At 33.1% G+C, this 25,229-nt stretch overlaps 1 protein-coding gene across 3 annotated transcripts in view; it reads left to right on the forward strand.

Moving 5' to 3' along the window:
* Dmd (dystrophin) overlaps positions 1–25,229 on the forward strand; it is a 2,014,880-nt gene that overhangs the window by 904,982 nt on the left and 1,084,669 nt on the right. For all 3 annotated transcript variants that reach the window (XM_077794046.1, XM_077794047.1, XM_077794048.1), the window contains one exon: positions 21,297–21,444. In XM_077794046.1, the coding sequence (XP_077650172.1) occupies positions 21,297–21,444 (148 nt within the window). The remainder of the gene's footprint in view (positions 1–21,296; positions 21,445–25,229) is intronic.

The raw sequence follows: 25,229 nt of genomic DNA on the forward strand, positions 1-25,229 counted from the left end.
AAAAATAAGATTTTTGATGATCTAGGAGAAAGGTAGTTTTCTTAAAAATACAAGGCAAAAAATAATAAAGAAAAACATTGACACATTTGACCAGTATAACTAAAAATTATAATGCAGAGATATTATAACTAAGATAAGTCATATGCTCAGAGAATGTTTTTTTAAATTTTTTTAAAGAGAGAGAGAGAGAGAGAATTTTAATATTTATTTTTTAGTTTTCAACGGACACAACATCTTTGTTTGTATGTGGTGCTGAGGATCGAACGCATGTCAGGCGAGCGCACTACCGCTTGAGCCACATTCCCAGCCCGAGAATATGTTTTTAATACTAAAAACAATGAGAGCTTCACATAAGAACTTATGAAAAACTCCTATCAATATTAAAAATACCTAAATACCTGAAGTAAAGAAAAAATCCAAATTTTAAAAATAACACCAGGTACACTGGTGCATACCTGTAATCCCAGCAACTTGGGAGGCTGCAGGAAGATCACAAATTTGAGGCTAGCCTCAGCAATTTAGCAAGTCCCTGAATAACTTAGCAAGATCCTGTGTCACAATTTGAAAATAAAGGGCCGGGGGTACAACTCAGTATCAGAGTGCTTGCCTAGTATGTGTGAGGCACTCGGTTTGATCCTTAGCACCACATAAAAATAAACAAATAAAATAAAGGCATTCTGTCCATACAGAACCACAAAAGTTTTTTTAAAACACTTGAAAAGAAAATATGAAATGCTGGGGATATATCTCAGTAGTAAAGTGCTCCTGGGTTCAATCCCTAGTACCAAAAACAATAAGCAAATACAAAAAATACAGAAACCAGTCAATTCACAGAAGAAATCAACTGACTATCAAATATACATATGAATACTAAATCTCATTAATTATTGGAGAACTCTAAAATAAGATAATATTCACTCCTCATATTGGCAAAAGTAAAATTGTAAAAAAGTAGCAAATTCTCATTCCTGTGGAAGTTTAAGTTGAAGCTGCCAAACCCTATACTATTAAGTTGTAGGGCTGGTGGGAAATATGGAGAGTACATATTTGAAATTTGGGTAGAAAATAGAGCCTAATAAATTGTCCTAGGACATGTATAGGGAATACTATGTATGTTCATCCTTCAAGGATTTTGTCATTTAATGTATTATGTGAATCTACAACTTATCAATTTTGTATGTAACTCCTTTGCAATAAGCTGTTTTAGCAGTAATAATTAAACAAAACAAACTTTAGGTCACAGGATATTCATGAACCTTCATAATATTGACCCAGCTATCTGTTGGCCATTCCCTGAATACCATAGGTTCTCAAAGTGTGGTCTTCATCCATCCCCCCAGAAATATCAGGATCCCCTGGGAACTTGTTAGAAATATGAATTCTCAGACGTATCATATTAGAAACTCTGATGATGGGGCCTAGTAATTCATGTTTTAACAAGCCCTCCAGGGGACGGATCCTAAATTTGGGAACAACTTCTCATGTAAGCCTTTGCATATGTTGGCTCTCTTCCATATAATGCTTCCCCAGGTCTAGGGATGTGGCTCAGCAGTCCTGGCCTTGGGTTTTATTCCCCAGCACCTCATAAAAAAAAAAAGTTTATAATGCCTTCTCTCCTTTTTCTCTCTGGGAAAGATTTGCTTAGCCTTCTAGTACCCAGTCTGAAGCCTTTGCTAGCAGCTTCCTGTTCCCTACTGTCACAAGTCTTTAGGTCAGAGTTAATCCATTCTCCATGCTGTCATTGTCTTTTGCCTTTGTTTGGACTCCCCAAAAGCAGACGCAGGGAAATGTATCACAGTGCCAGGCGACTGGGGTACTTGTGCATCAATTCTCATCAAGCATGGTTGAGAGCTGCTCCCATGAGTTATAATTTCTGAGCATTTTTGACTTGCCATGAAGGTAGGAAAAGCAGACCTCTGCAGCCAGAGGGAGTCCTCAGGCAAAGAAATTCAAATTCTGGCATTTGTAAGTTGAGCTAGTATATACTTTGAAATGAAAAGGGAAGGGGGCATGCATGGGGCAAGACAGCATCTTTAACAACTTCTGCTACAACTTTAGTATATACACTTGTTATAATACTTAATGCACACATTAAATTGTGACTTAAATATTTTCAGGGTGAGTTTCTTTTTTGCATTTTATATCAAATGAATTTAACACACTACTAGCCCCAGTATTAAGCACTCAATAAGTTTCTTGAATGAATGAATAAGTAGTTAAAGAAAATGTGCAAAATAGTATGCTTCACACACATTTATGAAATATTTCTAATAGGCTTTGAATGTTGACATTTTACTTTCTTTGACTGTCTATTTCTTTCCACATTCATGTTTTGCTTTATTTTTTAAAAAAAATGATTCTGAATATTCCTCTTTCTGCACAAGCTATATTTACTTGCCTGAGAGCACAGCATATACTGATGTTAATCAAACTTTAGATGAAACACCTAAAACGAAAGAAAAGAATCTGCTCTAATTAAATAATAAAGTAACCCCTACAGGTTTAGACATGTGCCTTCAGGTGTAGGAAGTAAAAAAAAAAAAACTTAATGAATATAGTAGTTTTATGCCAAGAACATTTCCCTCGTGCACTTGTGTTTTAATAAGCTGGAATGTAAAATAGCAAAAGGAGCCTGGTTTTTATGATGATATTTATTCATAAGGCAGTAAGTCAGATATGATAAAAATTTCTTCAACTTCAAGTTGCTAGAGTTGGGTGAGATTTTAGTCAGTGAATTTAAAGTGAAGTTGTGTTTTCTCCATGGTATCTCACTGGAACTTGCCTGTTCCCACAGGCACATCCTGGTTGAGAAGAGGACAGGAGAAACCACCAGAATATACATAGCAGTAGATTCAAACTAAAAATAATATTACAGCCATACTCCCCATAAGGGACTCCTGTCATATGTGATTGATTTAGCAAATTTGTCAAATGTGTACAAACTGAAATATGCTTTGAAATTAATTACTTCTTCACTAAGTTTTAAGGCAATTTTTTGACCCTTTCCCTCTGACATATGGGTACAACTCCTAGAAAACTAGGTCATATCTTCTGAAAATATTTCTATTTTCTTTAGTACTTATGACCTCTGAAAGCTTAGACCTTTTCTTCTTGCTATTTCTAATTGAAATGTTACTGTGGTGAATTTCAGAACTAATTCTCCATTAATGCTACTTGGCACTTCTAAATTTGTTCTTTTCTAATAATATGGTAACTGCATTTCTAAGACCAACTTATAAGAGTAAAACAGGCCTTCTTCTTTGGAAAATTATTTTATCCTTAATTAATGATTGTAACAGTCACTATTACCAATTTCTGATTCTGCAACATTTGAAATTGGTTTCAATGAAATGATACTTTGTAAACATGAAGAAACTATAATAATTTGGTACTTTCAATATGGTAGATGGAAACTGCTATGTTTGTGGGCTCTTGTTAATTATAGCTACCTTAATAAGAAAACACAGTCCCTTGGAAGGTAATGGTCCCAGTGAAACTGTGTAAGAGATAAAATAGAATTGTCCCTGTAAGATAAAGCTAAGTAAAAAGTTACTTTTTGAATTTTATTTCTATATTTTTATTATTAAATTCTCATTCCAAATATATTCTAAGATACATGGTGATATTAATCTTTAATTTTAATTGTGGGCAAATGAAATGAGTCTGTGTAGAAGAAAGATTGTTTCATTAGCTTATTTCAAGTGTTGTGTTTAGATTTTCTACTTTAGTCTATGGAATGAATAATGACTTCATTTGTCAAAGAAGCAAAATGCTATAATTTATTTAAAAAAAAATTTCTTTGAGTATTTGAAAGTTATATTTTTGTATTTTATATATATGTAAAATTTTGGAGGGGGTACTGGGGACTGAACTCATGGGCACTCAACCACTGAGTCATATTCCCAGCCCTATTTTGTATTTTATTTAGAGACAAGATATCAAAGAATTGTTAAGCACCTCACTTTTGCTGAGGCTGGCTTTGAACTCATGATCCTCCTGCCACAGCCTCCTGAACTACTGGGATTATAAGCATGTCCTCCACACCTGTCATACTAATATTTTTGATAAAATAACTGTACCTAAATATATTTCTTGCTTTGAGGGTCAAAATCTGTTCATCCTCCATTTTTAAAGGAAAATGGCCTATTCCTTCCATTCTCCTTTAGCAGAAAATTTTAAGTTAAGTATCTTATACTTGGGTCAAGTATATTATTTCTCCCCTATTGAGAAATAAACTAGGCAGCACATATGGTTCCATTTGATGTCATAGCTTTTGTTTACCCAATTACAAGACAGTAAAATCAGTATATACATAGTGACATATTTGAGCCTTAAAGGAAGACCAGATTTACCTAAAGACTAAAGGTAGCATGTAGATTTCACAAATGAATGAGGAAATGTACATTAGTTATACATTTTTTTCTCATTCATAGTTATATACTTAAATGTTCAATTGAAAAGTTCATGTATGTATATGTACTTGATAATGTAATAATATTTTATAAACATGGCAGGTATGTACATATTTTTTCTGGGTATTATTAACACCATTGATTGGATACTTACTCTGTCTTAACATTTACTACCTTATATCTAATCTTCATAACAGTCTCGTGAAGTAGATATTCCTGTTTCACAAATGAGAATTCTGAAATATGCAAATTTAAATCACTTGCTAAAGTTAACACAATGCTATTAAGCAATAAAGCAGAATTTCACACCCAGGGTGGTCTGTCTGCAAATTTCACAAATTGCACGACCTTATTGTTTTACTACTTACTTGCTATTTATCAAAAAGTAGGTCTTCATTGTGAAAGAAAAGGGTTTGGGATTTCTAATTTACAGAACATGTTCCTATTAAAAGGTATGATACTACGAACTGGATACCAGTTCTTACATATTAAAATAATCCTTTGGATTAATAAAATTTGAATCTGAAAAATTAAGATCATGATATCTCTTTGGTAAGTGTTACAGGAGGTAAATTTGACATATCTTTTGCCTTAGAATTTAGTGTAGTTTTGGAGTAATAACACCATTATAAATTACTGTGAAATAAATTCTTTAAAACAGTATAAATAGAGTGTTAGTTAGGTTAAAGAGTACAAAGTTTCTGTAAGGCAAGATAATAAGTTCTGGAGATCTACATAGCATAGTCAGTACAGATAACAATAGTGTATTTATATACTTACAATTAAGCATTCTTTTTTAACTTTTTATTAGAGCATTATACTTGTACATAGTAGTTGGATTCATCCTGACAATATCATACATGGATGGAATTCAATTTCAGTTCAGATCCCCCCCCAGCTTTTCCTTCCTGTCTTCCTCTGTTCTTCTTCCTCTACTGTATTAGACTTCCTTTTGCTCATCTATTTATTTATTTTTTGATTGGGTCTTTTTATTTATACATAAAGGCAAAATTCCCTTTGGTATGATTTTGTTAAATTCACTTCATTTTTCTCTTCCCTTCCTTCCTTCCTTACTGTTATTTGCCTTCTTCTACTCCACTGATCTTCCCCGTACCTTTATAATATCTGATCTACTCTCCAACTGGCTTCTTTATCTTATTTTACTCTAGCTTCCACATGAGAGAGAACACATTTTACTTTACCTTGTTTCTCTGAGTCTGGCTTATTTCATTTAATATGATGTTCTCCAGTTTAATCCATTTTCCAGTAAGTGCCATTATTTCATTTTTCTTTATACCTGAATAAAACTCCATTGTGCACATGTACCATGCTTTTTTAATTCATTCACCTCTTGGCAGGCGTCTGTGTTGATTCCATAACTTTGCTATTATGAATTTTGCTACTTAAACACTGAGGTGGCTGTATAATTTTGGTATGCCAATTTTAGATATTTTGGATTGACACAGAGGAGTGGGATAGCTGGGTCATATGGTGGTTCCATTGCTAGTTTTGGAGGGAAGTCTGAATACTGCCTTTCAGAGTGTTTATACTAATTTATCCCACCAACAATGTTGAAGAGTACTTCTTTTCTAACTCTTTGCCAGCATTTATTGTTATCTATGTCCTTGATCATTGCCATTCTGACTGGAGTGAAATAAAATCTTAGTGCAATCTTGATTTACATTTCCCTAATTGCTAGAGATGATGAACATTTTTTCATATATTTCTTAACCATTTGTGTTTTTTTTTTTTTTTTTTTTTTTTTAGAGAAGTTTCTGTTTAGTTGTTTTGCCCATTTATTGTTTGGGCTATTTGGTTTTTTTTTGGCATTGAATTTCTTGAATTCTTTATGTATTCTGCATATTAATCCCCTGTCAGATGAGTAGCTGGAATTTTTTTTCTCATTATGTAGCCTCTCTCTTTACTCTCTGAATTGTTTTCTTTGATGTGTAGAAGCTTTTAATTTGATAGCATACCACTTATTAATTATTGGCTTTATTTCTTGAACTTTAGGGGTCTCATTGAGGAAGACAGGTGCACCTATATGAGGAGCATTAACCCTATATTTTCTTCTAGCAGTTGCAAGATTTCTGGTCTAATTTCTAAGTCTTTGATCCATTATGATTTGACATTTGTGCGGGGTGAAAGATAGGGACGTAAATTCATTCTTTCACATATGGATACCCAGTTTTACCCAGCACCATTTATTTAAAAGGCTATCCTTCTCCAGCTTATATTTTTAGCATCTTTGTCAAGTATCAGACGGCTATATATATTGGTTTTGTTTCGGTGTCTTATTTCCTATTCTGTTAGTTTTCATGTCTATTTTGATGCCAATACTGTGCTGTTTTTACTACTATAGCTCTGTAGTATAAATTGAGATTGGGTATTGTGATGCATCCTTCATCACTTTTTTTTGTTCAGAATTGCTTTGGCTATGCTGGGTCTCTTATTCTTCCAAATTAATTTTAATCAATTGGGAATGGAAAATTTTGACTGTACCAGGGAAAGAGAACGAAGAAGAGGAGATAGAGAGGACCAGAACCTAGTTTTGAATGAAACAGCAATTATGAGATCAAAACAACTTGAAACCTCCTATAATTATGTCCCCCAAAAGTCTGATCAAGGCCAAATAAAAACAGTGCAGGAAAGAGCTATTAATGATTTATATATATATATATATATATATATATATATATATGATTACATATATATGCATATAACTTTATGCATTAATATATATTCATATAACTTTCCATATATATATATATACCTATCCTCACAATTAGTGTATAGAGAACCACACACACTCACATACACACCAAAATCATGCATAATGAAAAAAGTGCAGAATAGTACAATACAATGCAATGATGTTTGAAAAAATTCCAAAAACATTTAAATTTGAAAAGAGTGACAAATGGTAATAAAGAGAAAAAATAAAAGAAAAAATAACAATAAAACGAAAGAATCTTTAGAGACATAGGTCTTGTTTGCAATGCGATCTTCAAATCTGTTGGTAGGGATGGATTTTCATTCTTTATATTTACTTTTGACTGTTTTTTTGGGGGGTCATTAACCTAGCTGCCCACCGGTATCGTACCTCTTATCTTCTAATATCCTAATATAGGGTGGGAAAGCCTGAGAAGTCCTGATGAATTGTGTAAACCTTAAGTGGGTGTGATGTAGAGTTAGAAGTTGGAATTTCCATTTATTGGAATTTGCACTTGGGTGGGTTTGAGATTTATTGGTGGCTATTTGAGATTTGGCCCATGCCCTCTATTTGTGGGGAGTTACCCATCTCTGCTTGACTTCTAGATCTCTAAGGCCTCTGGTAAAATCTACTTTTAGGGCATAGGAATTAACCCTCTACAGGTTTCACCTTTGCTGCTATGAATGAGAGCTACTAGGTATTCATCTTGAAGTGCCGACATGCTGTATGGCTGCTGTATCTTCCCAATAGGTCCTATGGGGCACCAGCAATAATGGTAGCATTCTCCCTTGGGATCCCATGGCTGAATGTATCAGGCAAAATTTTATTTTTGCCTGTTTCATTCTTTCTGTTTCAGGTACCCTCTGGGAATTTTTTAGTTGACTGTTGGTAACTTCCTTTATGAAGTCCCAGTCCCCTGTCTGTTCACAGCTGCGCAAGCTGCACAGGGACAGATTTTCAGCATCTGGGAGCATTTTCTGCATCTGTCAGTGTGTTCTGTGCCCAAGGAACTCTTTCTGTGCTGTGCCTGTGGAGCACCCTCTTTGCCCACTGAAGGGTTTACACCAGAACCCGTGAACTGCCTTCCTCTCCTGTGGAATGCTTTCCATGCTTGGGAAACACCATCTGCCCCTGGGGCGAACAGTTTTGGACTTGTTTTCACTGTCCCATTCCCCCCTACCAACTCTGTGTTTATTAATATCAGTCTTTCTCTGCAATCCACAAGTTTTCCCCAAGTCAGTTTTTCTTTATTTTTAAAAATTCCTGTATCTATTGGCCACACATTTCTTTTGTTTGCCCTCCCTACTCTGCTCACCTGCTGCTGCTGGTGGCCAAGCTGGTGTTTTCTCAAGGCATTATTTATTATGATCAAATTACTGAATTTCTGTGGTTCCATGGATTTTTGTTACAGTTGAGTATTAAGTTTCAGCGAAATTCCTTAGTTACTCACCTCATTGAGAAGCAGTTTTCCTGCTTTGTAAGGCTGCTGGGAAGTGCTTCTTTTTCTCTATTGTGCCATCCTAAAGACCTAAAGTTAAGCATTCTTCTGAACAACAACAAAAACAATGAAGAAGGTGAGAGGAATCTTTCTGAGGTGATGCATATATTTATGACCTGGATGGTGGCAATACAAATAATGGTGTTTCATGTTGTATACGGATCCCCAAATTCATCAAGATGTGTACATTAAACATAGCAGACTTTTAATGTTAATCATGCTTCAATAAAGTAGTTGTAAAAAGAGTAAAGAAAAAAAATATAAGAGTGGTAGTGAAGTTCAGAGAGTATTTATTATTTCTAAATAGCAACATTAGAATCATTCTCATAAAGAAAGGTATATCTGGAAATACAGTATTTCAAGACAAGAAATAATATGAACAAAACAACAAAGTGGTGAGGAATATTTTAGTATGCTTATGGAAGTCAAGAGAAATTCTATTTTGTCTTGAGAGTGTGAGGCACTCATCAAGATATATAATGATAAATAGCTATGAATACAGGATGGTTGAGAAAATGCTGCTTTAAAAGATTAGAACAGGTGCGGTGGGGCATGCCTATAATTCCAGTAGCTTGGGAGGCTGAGGCAGGAGGATTACCAGTTCAAACCCAGCCTCAACTTAGTGAGATCATATATCACAATAAAAATTAATGAAAGGGCTGGGGATGTGGCTTAGTGGTTAAGGGCCCCTGGGTTCCATCCCTGGTATTAAAAAAAGAACATTGGGTCATTTATGAATCCTTCATTTGAAATTTAAATAATCCTCAGAAATATGAGTAGAACTGACTAATAATAACATACTTTATGCCTGAAAGGACAGTATATTATAGGAGAGATAGGATTTCTTGCCTTTCCTGAGATAATGTTTACTGATCTGAATGTAATTTAAAAAATGAAAACAAGCAAAGGTAATATAAACACCCCTTGTTCAACTATATTATTGCCTTGTATCTTCAATTAGAAAGTTACAAATTAGAATTCCAAAGTCTTAGCTTCCTCTTATTCAAAATGAATATAATAGTATCCACCCCAAGGTGTTGAGAATATTAAATATTGCCTTCAGTCTGAAGTTCTGAGTAGAATGCTTAGCACATGACTATGGCTGTAGCTTCTTTTGTTGCCCTTTCTGGGTAAAAACTTTCTAAATCTATTACATGTATTTTGTGTGAATGAAGAGTAAAATATTTCTCCTATTACTCATTTAGACAATAAATTAAAGTTAAGATATAGAAGCCGAGGTCTCTAATTTAAACATAGCATCTTTATTTAGAGTATGTACTAGAAAATATCTAAATTAAGATGAAATTATATCCCTAAATTTAGTTAAGAAGACCCATTAATATACCAAGTTCTCAAAAGGTATGTTACTTAAACTTTTAACTACTTGAAATTACTTAATTTTGACTGCTGAGTCTTTTTCTGTAGATAATTTCTCCAAAAGGTTCTAATGTTAAAGGTAATATTATAGCTCACTAATAGCAAACTATTTGTACTACTTTGAGGTATTTTTACAGGGTGCTAATTGTGCCAAATCAAGACATTGAATTTGTATGATTTTTTAGGTTAATATTAGCATAAACTTGCATTGTTTTTTTTTTATCAGAAGCAGTGCAAGAATAGTAAATGCTAAATATTTTTCCTACATGACAGAACTGTCAAATATCACACCCTTTACATTGTCATTGGTCTGCTGGGATTTTGTGGCAAAGATGTTTATAAAAGAAAAGGGCAAAAAAGGGAAAAAAGAACAAGAAAAAGGCAAAGTAAACTAAATGAAATACCAGGTACCCTTAATATTAGACACACTTTTTCTTTCATTGTTATAATTAGCTAATATAATAATTGAATGTCAAGGGGACTTGAGTATATTGATCTGTACTTATTTGAATACTAACAAATTTATATCAGTGGTATTTATGGTGTCTTTCCATAAACCCAAATTATATGATTAATAATGTTCCCCTAAGACTCTGAAATGTATTTACTCCAGGTTCCTAATAGGTTCTTATACTTGTTTACATGAATGTCTTATATTATAAGACTTATATCCAAAAGTCTTCATTATTCTAAAGCAACTCCAACTCATTGAAGAATCTTATGTGTTTTGACTTCCTCCTCTAAGATTTGCATACTTTATGAAAAATGGACCACTACACTATCCATTTTAGATACTGACCAAAGATACATGCCTAATGGAGAGACCATGAAAGTTTAAAAAAAAGTTTTAGAAACAAAACAAAGAATTTAAGATTTCTTTTAATATTCTTAGTGATAATCTAAAGTGATTATGTGTCCTTCTGAATAATGTTATTTATCTTACATTATCATTACTATTCTTTAAAGTAACACTATTGAATTATTTGGTATAAGATGAATTTTATCACTATGGTTTCAGTCTGAAATCCCCATTTAAAAAAATCATAGTTTCTAAGTAACCATGAAGCCTCATAACTTCATTAGACCTTAGCAGGTTTGTGCAGAGTATATTATTCTTTTTAAGATGGCATTGAACTTCCCAATTTATCTACATTTAAAATCATTCTGTGTTTTTTATGAATAAGGGCAACAATTTTTCTGAAAATATATTGACTTCTTTGGGAAATGATTTCTGACATACAGAAGATATTTTAAAAAATTATTTACAAATTATGTACAGTTTTAAAATTTGCATATCACTAATGGTTACTAGTATAAGTAACACTAAAATATTATTGCCATTTGTAACTTAATGTATACCTTTATATTCCTTAAAATGATGTATAAGGTAGGCAATCTTATTCTTGGTTTCTCTGCAAGACAACTTAGACTTAAAGAGGTAAAACAATATACCCAAGGCTTCTTGTTTCTTAAGTGGAAGATACATGGAGTCTATGCAAATTATATATAGGCCTTTTCATTCATTCATACCTTTAGAAGATATATTAAACACTTAGCATGTGCCAGAAACAGTGCTTAGTATTAGGAATTCAAAGGTATATAAAGCATATTCCTTTTTCTAAAAGTATAGAGTTTTTGAGTAAAACAGCCCTGTAAATGCAAATACATATTTATAACATAAAATAGTATGTTATTAAAAGTGTTTCCAAGTGGGGAAAATGAAGACCACATAGAATGATGTGGCATTGTAGGATACAGCAAAAGGTCAATAATAAAAGCAGAGTTTGGCTTGTTCTGGAATTTTTGAGATAGTCAATGTTTTGAGTATAGTATTCATCATTGATTATGTGAATGTCTGTACTGGGAACAGAAGGAAGGAGGAATGGCAGTATAGAAATTAATTAGGTGGTAAAAACCTGACAGTATGGAAATTCATACTGCAAGATGTGGAGGAAAAGATGTTATGGGTTTCCATGAAAGGTCATGGGAATGGGGCTAGAAAGCAGGCAAATTAGAGAATCAGTTCTGATTTAGAGAACTGTATATAGAGACAGGAATGGTGAAAAAGAAAGGGAGGAGTAAAGGATGACCTTAAGACTTCTGGCTTGGGAATCACTAAAATTAAAAATAAAGACAGAAAATATTCAAATTGTTGACATATTGGGGCTGAGAGGGTAGTTCAGTGGTAGAGCATTTGCCCAGAATGCATGAGTCCCTGGGTTTCATCTCTAGCACCATAACAAAAGTGAAAAAAAAATTGATGACATATTATGTTTGATATTGACATAGAGTGTACTGGTGAGGACAGTTCACAGAAAATTTAGACATTGAGTTTTGGAAAGGGTCAGAACTAGCAGCTGTATCCTAATAAACTTGTAAATCACAGGTTGATAAATACCACCCCACAGAACACACTTGACTCACCATGTATTTTTGGAAAATAAAGTTTTATTGAAACCCAGTCACACCTATTTATCTACATTCAGTCTATGGCTGCTTTTGACCTATGACAGCAGATTTGAATAGAAACAAAGATTGTATGAACCATGAAGCCTAAAATATTTATTCCCTAGACTTTTTACAGATAGTATTCACTAGTACCTGCTGTAGATTTTAGTTAAACCTTTGAGGGTGAAAGAGATTCTATGGGGAAATATCTGAACAGAAAAACTAAAAGGTTCACCCACAATAACTAGATTTCTTTCTGAGGAAAAAATTGCCTGTCTCTTTTAAGCATGGCAAAAGAGTCCCCAATGACTGAAAATAGGTCATATTAAGTGTTGATGTGGGTAATACAGTTAAAAAAATCTATTTGTTCATATGGCAAAAAATAAAACATTATTATGAGAAACAAGAGATACAAAATGTACAGAATTTTAACAGTGAAAAAAATAGAATAAAAGCATGAGAATGAGTTTCTAAACTCAAAAATTATGTACTGTGAGAACTGGAAATCAAAGAATTACTCCAAATTCCTTTGAGGTCTGAGAACGAGGCTCACAACCAAGGAAGGATTAGGGATCAATAAAATAAACAGGGTGTTACACAATAAAATGTCAATCCAGAGCTATAAAAATACCAACATTGGTTATATTGAAAACAGTAAAACTGAAGGAGAAAGCTATCAGTTTATACCACTATGTTTCATTCTTTGCCTTACTCTGTAAATACTTCAAATTATAAAATTTTTATTAACAATGAAAGCAGAACTAGTAGATTGGGGAGATTAGAAGTTGGACAAAGCCTGTACTCATTTTTATTTTTCTACTGTGTATACTCATTATTTTTATATATATATATATCTTACCTAAAATATTAAAATTGAGTTTTCTGCTTAGGAAAATATGTATATTTCTATTTCAAACAATATACATAAAGATCGTACAACAAACTAGCAGAAACTATATTAATGAATATTGGGTAATTAAAGATTGCTTAAACAAATGTAGAAAGCACTAATCATAAATAGAAACAATATACTGAATCACATTCTATATTAATATATTCTGTACATCAAAGGACAGCATTAGAAGAGTAAAAATGAGTAGAAGATATTTGAAATATGCTTATTACAGATGAAGTGTGTGCACCTATAATTATGAATATTTCCTATGAATCTTTAAGAAAGGAACCAACAGTAAAACAGAAAAATGGGGAAAAAATCTCCTGGAAAGTGATAAGTGACAAAACAGGGCTTATGGACTGCTTCTAATATTTTAAAGTTTGACCTTGATGCTGTTGATACAATGTTCACTTTATAGGAAAAAAACTAATGTTTTGTTTTTTTTGCCTCACAGTAATACTTAGACTTTTTTGATTTTCCCAAATAAGAAATTCAAAGAGCTAATAAATACACAAAAGTTTCAAAGTCCCATTAGTATTTATGAACATACAAATTAAAATTAAAATTAAATATCTCCATATACCAAACAGAATGGTTGAAATTTAAATATGATAATACCAAGTGGTGGTAAATACTGCCAGATGCTGTGTTAAAAAATTTGTATGTATTTCTTCATTTCACCCTCATAATTAACCTTAGGAGATAGGTGTTATTTTTAGAACCACTTTTTAGAGAGATTATTCACCTGCCCAAGGCCACGTGATAAATGATGTTGATGTCAGGATTCCAACCTGGGTTGTTGATCTACCTGTTTGAAAAAGCACCAGGATGGGTTCAGTCACACCACTGTGTCCAGTGGTGGCTATGAGGCACAGCTGAAGTGGAATCTAATTCTACATGCATGCATCCAGGCCCAATATGTAAATTATGTATGGACTTTCTAATTTAGCCTAGAAAGCTGGAGTAGTGACTTAGAGATGATAAATAAAAGGAGTCTGTATGAAGCATGAGGAGCATTGGAACCAGGACCTGTTGAAAAAAACTTTGTAACTACTAGTATACTTAATATTTATTAAATATTTTATTCCTTGGAAAATGGTGTGGGGTATATTAGATAGCTCTTTGTCACTACAACAACTTAGTGAGCTGGGTCAACTTTATACAGGGAGTTATTTAATTCACAGTTCTAAAAATGAAAGAGCATGGTACCAGGACCAGCTTGGTTCTGGGGAAGACCTTACAGCTGTGTCACATCATGAAAGCAATATGTGCAGGAATAAGCAGTTTTATCACCAGAGAGGGAATCAGAGAGACCTGGGTGGAGCCAGATCAGGCCTTTATAACAATCCTCTTAATAGAACTACCTTAGTCCCTGCTAAGAGTAGGGCCCTCAGTGAACTCCTGCTAGGCCCCATTTCTTAAAGGATCCCCACCTCAACATCACTTCCAACACATGAACCATTAGGGAACAAACCAATCCAAACCATATTGGGGAGGAAACAGCAAGGTACTATGATTATGGACAGAAAACTAATTTAATTTTTATTTATCAGTACCTGTACTACAGACCATGAGACTTTAGCCAAAGTTCTTCCCACTCACCTAATCAAAGATGAAATATGAAGGAAGAATTAGTCAGCAACCCAATGCTGAATTTGCAGACCTAAGTGTAAAGCCACAATGGATATGTCAGAAGGCTACTAGGGTGTTATTTATTTAAATTTATTTCTTGGAATTGAACACCACATTAATGGCCTGAAAGTGTTAAAGTATGTCCCATAGTACCTAAATTACTCCCTAAATGTAATTTATGCTTGAGAATAATCTGACTAACTTGATTTAGAGCAGCAGGAAATAAGTTATGCTGCACATAAATGAAGCAGCAGTGTAATTTTAAATACTGCTTGCATAGTGAATGAGAATTTTAATATTTGCAAAATTTTAAAATCACTTGATTTATTATCCATATGTTTATACTGTCATTTTTTGTCCTTTATTTAGTTTGGTCTACATTTACTCCTACTGCCAGGAAAAAAATATCAAACTTTTTTTCCCTAGAAATAATATAGAAGGTAAAACATTTATTTTTTCAGAATGCTGTTTTTACTGTCTCTATTTCTAGCTATTCATGAGCCTTTTTCCTCAGTTATAGACAGTTCAATCAATGGAATGAGGGAAATTTAGGGAACAGTGACAGATTAGAGATTAAATTTATAAATGTAACATTGTAAAACCAACAAAAATTTATACACATTCATTCAGAATCTTCCTTGGTGGAGAAGAGTTTATGTTTATAAATAGTCATGATAAAAAATGTAGATTTAGACTCTACTATTAACAACACATATTAAATGCTGAAGAGTATATTTTAAAATTTTATGTGATGCTTCAAATAGAGTATTATTACATTAAATGTCAGCATGTGTAAAGCACATGCTTTTATTCTTAATATTTTGTTTGAATAGTTACTCATTTTAACAGTAATTTTAATAATAAAGTTAAATCAACTTCACAGTTTTCAAAGTTTTAGCAGCTGCATGTTATAGTAAACACTTTATATATTTATCAAGTGACATTCTAAGTTATTTATATGAAGTCTTTCAGGATGCAAAGTTTTGGGTTGCTGGAGGTGGGGAGAAGAGAGCAACAGGAAGGGGGACATTTCAGGAATATGTAACTGATGTTACTAAATCCTGAGGCAAAGCAGGATTTGAGAGGATTGCAGACAGTCCTTTGTGGCTGGAAAACCCATCCTGCTTCACATTTTGGACCCGGAACAGGTGTGTGAATGGAGTGCCAGGGCCCTTAGCCTGTTTCCCCTTTTCTTTCTAATTCTAATTCTGTGTTTTTTAAAAAATATATTTTTTCTAGTAAATGGACACAATGCCTTTATTTTATTTATTTTATTTTTATATGGTGCTGAGGATCGAAGCTTATACCTCACATGTGTTAAGCAAGTGCTCCGCTGAGCTACAACCACAGTGCCTAATTCTGTCTTAATCAACTGTATGAAACCTAAAGGTTTTTCTTTTCTTGGATGAATATAAAAGAAACATAAGCTGTGAAGAGGATTAGGGAGTAGGTTAGAAGGAGGGTTGTGCAATCTGACGGAAGATAGTAATTGCCGGTATGATAAGTGGTGGAGGGATGTATCTGTGCAATAATTCTGAGGCTAGAAATCTTTAGGGTATGCAGCAGTCTGGAATGAAGATTAAGTGTTAATAGCACATTTGTTGGAAAAACAGTTAAATTTTAGTAGCTGAAGGTGTTGGCAAGGCAAGTAGCTGACAGGTGGTTGGATGGGTATAAAGGAAAAGCAAGAAGGGAATCAATGACTGCTACAAAGGTGGACTTGGAAATTGTGAACAACCAGTAAATCCTCTGAGCTCAGGTTAACTGCTATCTATTTCTCATACTGTAGTAGCAGGAGGAGAGTTGGAAGTAGCAGTCATTAGCATCTAAGACAGACACTCAAAATTCTTTTAAAATTGTTTTATTTTTCTGATTCTCAAATTATAAGAACATATTATATAAAAACTAGACAATAATAAAAAATATATAATGACAACTGAAATCAACTCTAGTATCACCAAGATGGAACAATGGTGACTATACTTTACAGCTTTTTAGATTCTCATTCAACAGCAATACTTCACTCCAAAGATATAAGTGCCTGTATTACATGCATTATGCAGTTCTTTTTTAAAGGAAATAAACTCTTAGGATGTATTCTTAGGTCATGTATTGTATATTAAATACCACTGAAAATATAATAATGGTAAATTATTTATAGACATGAAAAACATTCCCAGTGTCATTTTATTGCTGGAGGATATATCTTATTTAATTAACAATAGAATATAATTAATTATCAAAAGCAGATTCTTATTTTTAAACCAGCTGTAATTACAGAATACCTCTTTGGCTACCAATGGATACATTTTTCTATGTCACCAAACTACTGTGTTTTACATATTTTTAAGGTTAGAGATATAGAGATTTATTAAATGCAATACCTGTCAGAACGTGATGTACATGTAGATATCTTATATTTTATGTAGATATAATTAAACCTTAGGTAATTAAAAAATAAAGGAAAAAACCTACCAGTCTAATTCGTATTTGTTTAACTGCTAAGGTGGAAATATATTCCAGAAAAAGGAAATTCTTCGTAGAGAATATGTAAGGTAGTAGAAAGGTGGCATGTAGACCAGAGATACCTGGTCTCCTACTCTACTATTTAATACTTGTTTTTTTTTTTTCCTAATCTTGTGGCAAGTTATTCCACCTCTCAGTTTTCTCCATTGGAACATAGGAATAATAATTATTATGTTGTAGGGGTATTTTAAGTGTGAATGAAATTGTTATAGTTAAAGCATTGTCCCAGGGTTTCATAAACTGACTTCCAGATCACTCACGTATAATCGAATCAAGCCTTTATTGAAGCACACCGGTGGCGGCTGACCAGACATAAAGCTGTTCCCCTGATCAGCCCCGAACAATTGCAAGGGCACTCCTTATAAGCCTGAAAACTGCAAAAGGGATGTTCAGGGGGTCTAGCCAATGCAAGCAAGCCAGGTTACAGAAGCGGGACAGTGCAGTCAGGCGGAGGGAAGCCTAACCAATCACAGTTAGCCCAGTCACCCCAGTTACAGAAACAGAGCCCCGTTACCCTAGTTACAGAAACAATGCCCCATTAGGTAGTTCTGTGTTCTTAAAGGTTTCTATAGCAAAAGGAAAAGAACATCTTGCTCGAGTCATGACTCTTCTACTTGGCATGGTTGTTTACAGGATGAAGTCATAAAACAAAATGGAGTCACATTTGCTCCTACTACCACAAAATGGTGTATGCATAGTAGATTGTAAGAACAGAGTGTAATGCCTGGTTCACCATGCCCTTCCGAAGAAACCAATAGGTTGATATAGCTGTATTTAAGTTCTAAAGATATTTGAAATTCCTAAATGAGAGTAAATGTCTGGAAAGTTGTCATGGCATTGAAAAGTATAATCCAATGTACCTTAAGACTAAAACTCAAGGAAATTTGGTAAATAACTGTACTGAGGTACAGCACTACACACATGAATTGTAAGGATGGGTTTTGGTTTAGTGCTAGAAGGTTATTTTAGGATAGGCCCCAGAAGACCTGGTGGGTCATGTGCCCCATAAGACTTCAAGTGTTACTTTATAGCCATAATTTTCACCTTGAATTTATATTATAATTACCTGGGTGCTTTTAATATCACCAATGTCAGAGTCCCACCTTCAAAAATATTGCTTGAATTGGTCTAAAATAGAGCCCCAGGAACAGTGTTTTGTTATTGTTGCTATTTTTCAATGCCCAGGTAATTATTATATCCAACTGTCTTAAGATAAATATGAAGCCCTGGTTTGTGTGATTTCAGCCTTAGTTCATTCTATGAACAGAAAATGACCAAATATCTTCTTCTTCATATGCTTTTCATATGAAATATCAATACATTGATTTGTACTAAGCTCCTTCAGCATTCTAATTTAACATTTTTATTGATTCTTTTAAATTTGTGACAGCAGAATGCATTACAATTCATATTACACAAATACAACGCAATTTTTCATATCTCTGGCAGTATATAAAGTATATTCACACCAATTTGTGTCTTCATACATATACTTTGGATAATAATGTCCATCACATTCCACCATCATTGCTAACCCCTGCCCCCTCCCTTCCACTCCCATGACTCTGCCCTATCTAGAATTCATCTATTCCTCCCATGCTCCACCTCCCTACCCCACTATGAATCAGTCTTCTTATATCAGAGAAAACATTCAGGACTTGTTTTTTGGGGATTGGCTAAATTCACTTAGCCTTATCTTCTCCAACGCCATCCATTTATCTTCAAATGCCATGATTTTATTCTCCTTTGTTGCTGAGTAATATTCCATTGTGTATACAAGTCACATTTTTTATCTATTCATCTATTGGACATCTAGTTTGGTTCCACAGTTTACCTATTATGAATTGAGCTGCTATAAACATTGATGTGGCTGTGTCCCTATAGTATGCTGTTTTTAAGTCCTTTGAGGATAGACCGAGGAGAGGGATAGCTGGATCAAATGGTGGTTCCATTTCTAATTTTCCAAGAAATCTTCATACTGCTTTCCATATTGGCTGCACCAATTTGCAGTCCCACCAGCCGTGTATGAGTGTGCCTTCTTCCCCACATCCTCACCAACAATTATTGTTGTTTGTATTCATAATAGCTGCCATTCTGACTGGTTTGAGATGAAATCTTAGAGTGGTTTTGATTTGCATTTCTCTAATTGCTAGAGATGATGAGCATTTTTTCATATATTTGTTGATTGATTATATATCCTCTTCTGAGAAGTGTATGTTCCAGGCCTTGGCTCATTTATTTATTATTTGTTTTTTTTTTTTTTTTTTTGTGCTTAGCTTGTTGAGTTCTTTATATACCCTAGAGATTGGTGCTCTCTCTGATATGTGAGAGGTAAAATTTTTCTCCCAAGATGTAGGCTCTCTATTACCTCTCAGATTATTTCTTTTGCTGAGAAGAAACATTTTTAGTTTGAATCCATCCCATTCATTGATTCCTGGTTTTAATTTTTGTGCTATAGGAGTCTTATTAAGGAAGTTGAGGCCTAAACCAACATGATGATTAGGGCCTACTTTTTCTTGTATTAGATGCAGAGTCTTTGGCTTAATTCCTAAGTCCTTGATCCACTTTGAATTGAGTTTTGTGCATGGTGAGAGATAGGGGTTTAATTTCATTTTGTTGCATATGGATTTCCAGTTTTCCCAGCACCATTTGTGGAAGAGCTATCTTTTCTCCAATGTATGTTTTTGGCTCCTTTATATAATATAAGATAACTGTAATTTTGTGGGTTAGTCTCTGTTTCCTCTATTCTGTACCATTGGTCTACCAGTCTGTTTTGGTGCCAATACCATGCTGTTTTGTTACTATTGCTCTGTAGTATAGTTGAAGGTCTGGTATAGTGATGCCACCTGCTTCACTCTGCTAAGGATTGCTTTAGCTATTCTGGGTCTCTTATTTTTTCAGATGCATTTCATGATTGCTTTTTCTATTTCTATGAGAAATACCATTGGGATTTTGATTGTAATTGCATTAAGTCTGTATAGTGCTTTAGGAATTATGGTCATTTTGATAATATTGATTCTGCCTATCCAAGAGCAACATAGATATTTCCATCTTCTAAGGTCTTCTTCAATTTCTTTCTTTAGGGTTCTGTAGTTTTAATTGTATAGATCTTTCACCTCTTTTGTTGATTCCCAAGTATTTAGTTTTTCTTGAAGCTATCCAATTTAACATATTAGAGGAAATAACAAAACAATAAACATGAAACGAATAACACTTATCACCTGGTTGAGATTAGTATATATTAGTTGGTTAATTGCTTGTTGACATCTGAGCCTACAGTACAAATTACATCTGTCATTTTGGATTCTTTATGATGTTAATGAATAGACAATTTTGAGTCAAGAGTAATATTGAAACTGATAAATTTTATGAGATATTTGGATCCAAAAATATTTTGAAATTAAATATATAGCTTGCAAGTAATTTATTGTAATGTTTAAATAATTTAATATCTTGGTAATATATATATATATATATATATATATATATATATATATATATATATAGAGAGAGAGAGAGAGAGAGAGAGAGAGAGAGAAGTTAAATGGTATTACTCCAAATAGTTGTCTTTTCTTTTATTCAATTGATAAATATATACAATTTTACAGATAATACAGTCTTTAATTTTAAATGACCCTTCCTACTCAATGTCAATTATTATCTATTAATTGAAACTGAAATCTACAAATGGAAGAAACTATAAAAATATTTTTTTTGTCAATAAAAAATTATATACTATGTCAACATAATTTGTTTTATATAATCCATTTTTTGATCCATATTTTCTACTTCTAGGCAATTTGACAAATCTGTTGAAAAATGGCGGCATTTTCATTATGACATGAAGATATTTAACCAATGGCTAACGGAAGCTGAACAGTTTTTCAAAAAGACACAAATTCCTGAGAATTGGGAACATGCTAAATACAAATGGTATCTTAAGGTAAGTTTGGGGTATTTCTTTTTTGAATTGTCTATCTTCACCATAATGTCATAAGTCTTTATGTTCAGGTTGTGAATAATGACCAAAATTTATAATTCCTGACTTTTGTTATCGCCGTAAATACTATAAAAATCACCACAATAATCATGTTGAGAGAGTGTTGTGAACTTTTTGTGAAAGGATGAGGGAGTCATCTTAGACAGCTGGTTTATCTGATGAACTTCAAAGTGTAATTGCGTCTATGTTGCAGGGAATCGTCTTACAGCTGAGTATACATACTATGGCTTTAGGACAGTGTGTGTTTTTGCCTTATGTTGGAACCTGTCCAGGATGAGAACTTGTGGTATACTTAGCAATAATGTGGTTGCTAGAAATATCCATCATGATAAAATTATAGTTCTGTTTCCCTAAAGACAATTTGTGGTGATGCAGCAATATTTCTATATATTCTATTGACAAAATGCCTTCTGAGATAGACCAGAGGCCAAAACAATGCAGAGTTAATTGGTGGTACTTATTGACTTTTTTATGGTTTATGTTAATGGAGATGCAACATATGGATTATAACTAGTGTATAGTTTAATTTCAGTTTGTTGTGTGTTTTGAATATACAGATAAGAATAAATTAGATTGTGGGGGATATAATTTACTTGATAAATTATATAGTTTAGGTGTAAGAAATATTGTGTTTATTATACCAAGGCTTAAGTATTTCTGTAGCATTTTTAGCTCAAGTTGTTCATGTTGCAATTTTCAATCATCCATACTTGAATTGTAGTCAATTTTTAATGCCAGAAAATACATATTAAGATAGATGAAGACAAAGAAAATGGTATTTCATTGAATAGTTTAGGCATTTAAAAATTCTGGATTCATAAAAGCAATATGATATTAAACTTTACCATTCTCCATTCTCAAATAGTTTTGTATAGCAAATATGCCTTCTGATATCAAGTATTTAAACATTCAAACATCTATGTATGGAAAGCTATGGAAACATGAAAAATGAATTTTTAAAAATATTGTAAAATTACATTTGAATATTATAGAATTTTATGCCTCTTATATTTATGTCCAATCTATGATCAGTTCCACCTATTGGGTATTTTAAACATCAGATATTATATTTTTCATGTCTTAGAATTGTGATTTAGGTATGTTTATATCTATCTTCCATGTGTCTATTCAACATGCTTAGTCTTTCCTCTACCTTCTTGAGAATATGGAATACAGATGTTAATGATTATAATGTTATTGTCTAATAATTTTATTATCTGTGTCTACTTTGGGTTAATTTAGTTGATCTATTTTCTCCTCATTATGAGTATGTTTTAGTGCTTCTTTGGATAACAGGTAATTTTTGATTATATGCAATACAGTGCATTTTAACCTTTTGAGTGCTTGTTATTTTGGTATTCGAATAAAAAAATTAACCTTTATTCTAGGATAGTGAATTTAATTGAAAACAACTTGATATTTTTTAGATATTTATTTTATACTTCATTAATTGTGACTAAATGGATCTAATGTTGTCCCACCACTGAGGCAAAGCCCTTCTGAGTGTTCTGATGCCCTATGAATAATGAGGTTTTCCACTGTGATTGGTAGCAACAGATACTATTACCAACCAAATGTGATTTTTGGTGATTGTTTCCTTTAGTCTTTTTATATAGTTCTTTCTCTAACTTTGGGTAGTTTTCTCACATATATTAGCTGATTATAACTCATCTGAAGACAGGAAGTGAGCCCTCTGCAGCATCCAGAGTTCTCCCTCTATGTGTCTACCTCCTTTCTATACACCCTTGAATTCCCTTGTACTCTAAGCTTTATTTCCTGGACTCGGAGAACAGGAGGCTTTGTAAGCATTCTCTCCTCCTTTGTGTTAATCTGGGAATCTCTCTAGGCAGATGCTGGGGCAATTGTAAGGCTCACTTCATTTGCTTCCAATTTCTCAGGGATCAATGTCCTTCAGTGTCTTCAAAACCACTGTTTCATACATTTTTGTGTATTTTTCAAAAAGCAATTTAAATCTGGTCTCTTTTAACTTCAAATTGGCAAGAAGCATGAATCCAAACCATTTTATTTTGATGTCATTTGATCTTATAATACATTACTACTATACAATCTTGAAACTTTATAGTAATTTTGCATTTTGGAGAATATTGAAAAGTCCTCATTTCTTGACAGTATAGTTTAGTTGCAATTTATAAACATGTATCAAAACATTACTTAATTGGATAAATTACTTAATTGGACTCTTTTATTTAGCCTATTTCTTTGTCAGCCTAGATGAAGTAATCAAGAGTATTCTAGATACTTAGGGGAAATTTCTTCTAGCTACAGGGCCATGGATAATATGACAAATCCTCCAATAAAGTAAGTTAGTAAAGTAAGTAAGTAAAAAAATCATGCACATGTGCACACATACATGCACACACACACACACACACACACACGCAAATGCCTGAGGTTATGTTTCAATTCTGAGTAAATTTCCAATAAAAGGTCCAGAGAGACACTGTAAGATACATCTATTGATAAGGTTAATGGAAGGTTTGGAATTTTCAGTTGTCTTGGCTAACATCATTATTGATAAATAATGAATAGAAGAGAGAGTTTACATATTTGCTATGACATTATTTTCAAAACAGATTATATATGATGTATATGGTGCAACAAATCTGTCTGTTAGCATCTTACATATTTGTTGGCATCAAGTAGTAATGGTTATTTTGAGGAAAAGTAATCAAGTAGTCCATATCCTAAGCAATCGTATACAGAGGTATATTGGTCTTTGAAAACTTATATATACAATTTTCAGGAAAGAAAAAATTTCTAGATATGAAATGAAATAAAATATATGTATATGTTTTAAGCTTGTCCACATGTATTTCTACTGAATTGCATTCGATTTATTATTTTCAATTTTAAATAGAGAAATCAGTATTTTTGAAAACCAAAACCCAGGGGGCTGGGGGTATGACTCAGTGGTAGAGCTCTTGCCTAGCACATGTAGGTGCTAGGTTTGATCTTCAGCACCATATTAAAAAATAAATTAAATAAAGGTATTATGTCTACCTACACCTAAAAAAAAAATTAAAACAATCAAAACCCAGAAGGATCAAAAGTTAGAGGTTAGCCTCAGAAACTTACACCCTCAACAACTTAGCAAGACCCTGTCTCAAAATAAAAATAAATAAAAAAGAGTTGTAGCTCAGTGGTGAAGCATCCTTGGGTTCATTTCTCAGTACCAAGAAAATAAAGAGAAATCAGTGCCTTAACTGATACTTGGTATTGTCATTCAAAATAAAGTGACTGTCAAAACCAGAAAGGTGGTCTGCTTCCATGTAACTCAATTATTTCTTCTCTGTCACAAGTGAATGATAAAATTACATATATAAATTAATATTTTCTCAAGCTATTCCAAAGCAATATGCCATATTACTGTAGAGAATCTCTTAAATCACCACATTTTTTTTGTAACTGAGGTAATATCAATCATGTGATATGCCATTAAAATTGGTTTATGAAAAAATACTCAGTTATTTCTTCATATTTTAATGTGTTTATTCAACAAGTAGTAATTCAGTGAATATGTTAAGTTTTATCTCCCACAATAATCATGCTATGCCACATTAAGCTGTATTGCAAATCTGAAGAGTGTAAAGAGATTGGATATTAGATTCAGAAAGCTTGGGTTCAAATCTTAGCTCTTTTAGCTTAATATCTGAAGAATCTTGTGAAAATGTGCTAATTCTCCCCTATGTTTATGTTTTCTCTTTAAA

This window comes from Urocitellus parryii, chromosome X (assembly GCF_045843805.1).
Source record: "Urocitellus parryii isolate mUroPar1 chromosome X, mUroPar1.hap1, whole genome shotgun sequence".
Taxonomy (NCBI): domain Eukaryota; kingdom Metazoa; phylum Chordata; class Mammalia; order Rodentia; family Sciuridae; genus Urocitellus; species Urocitellus parryii.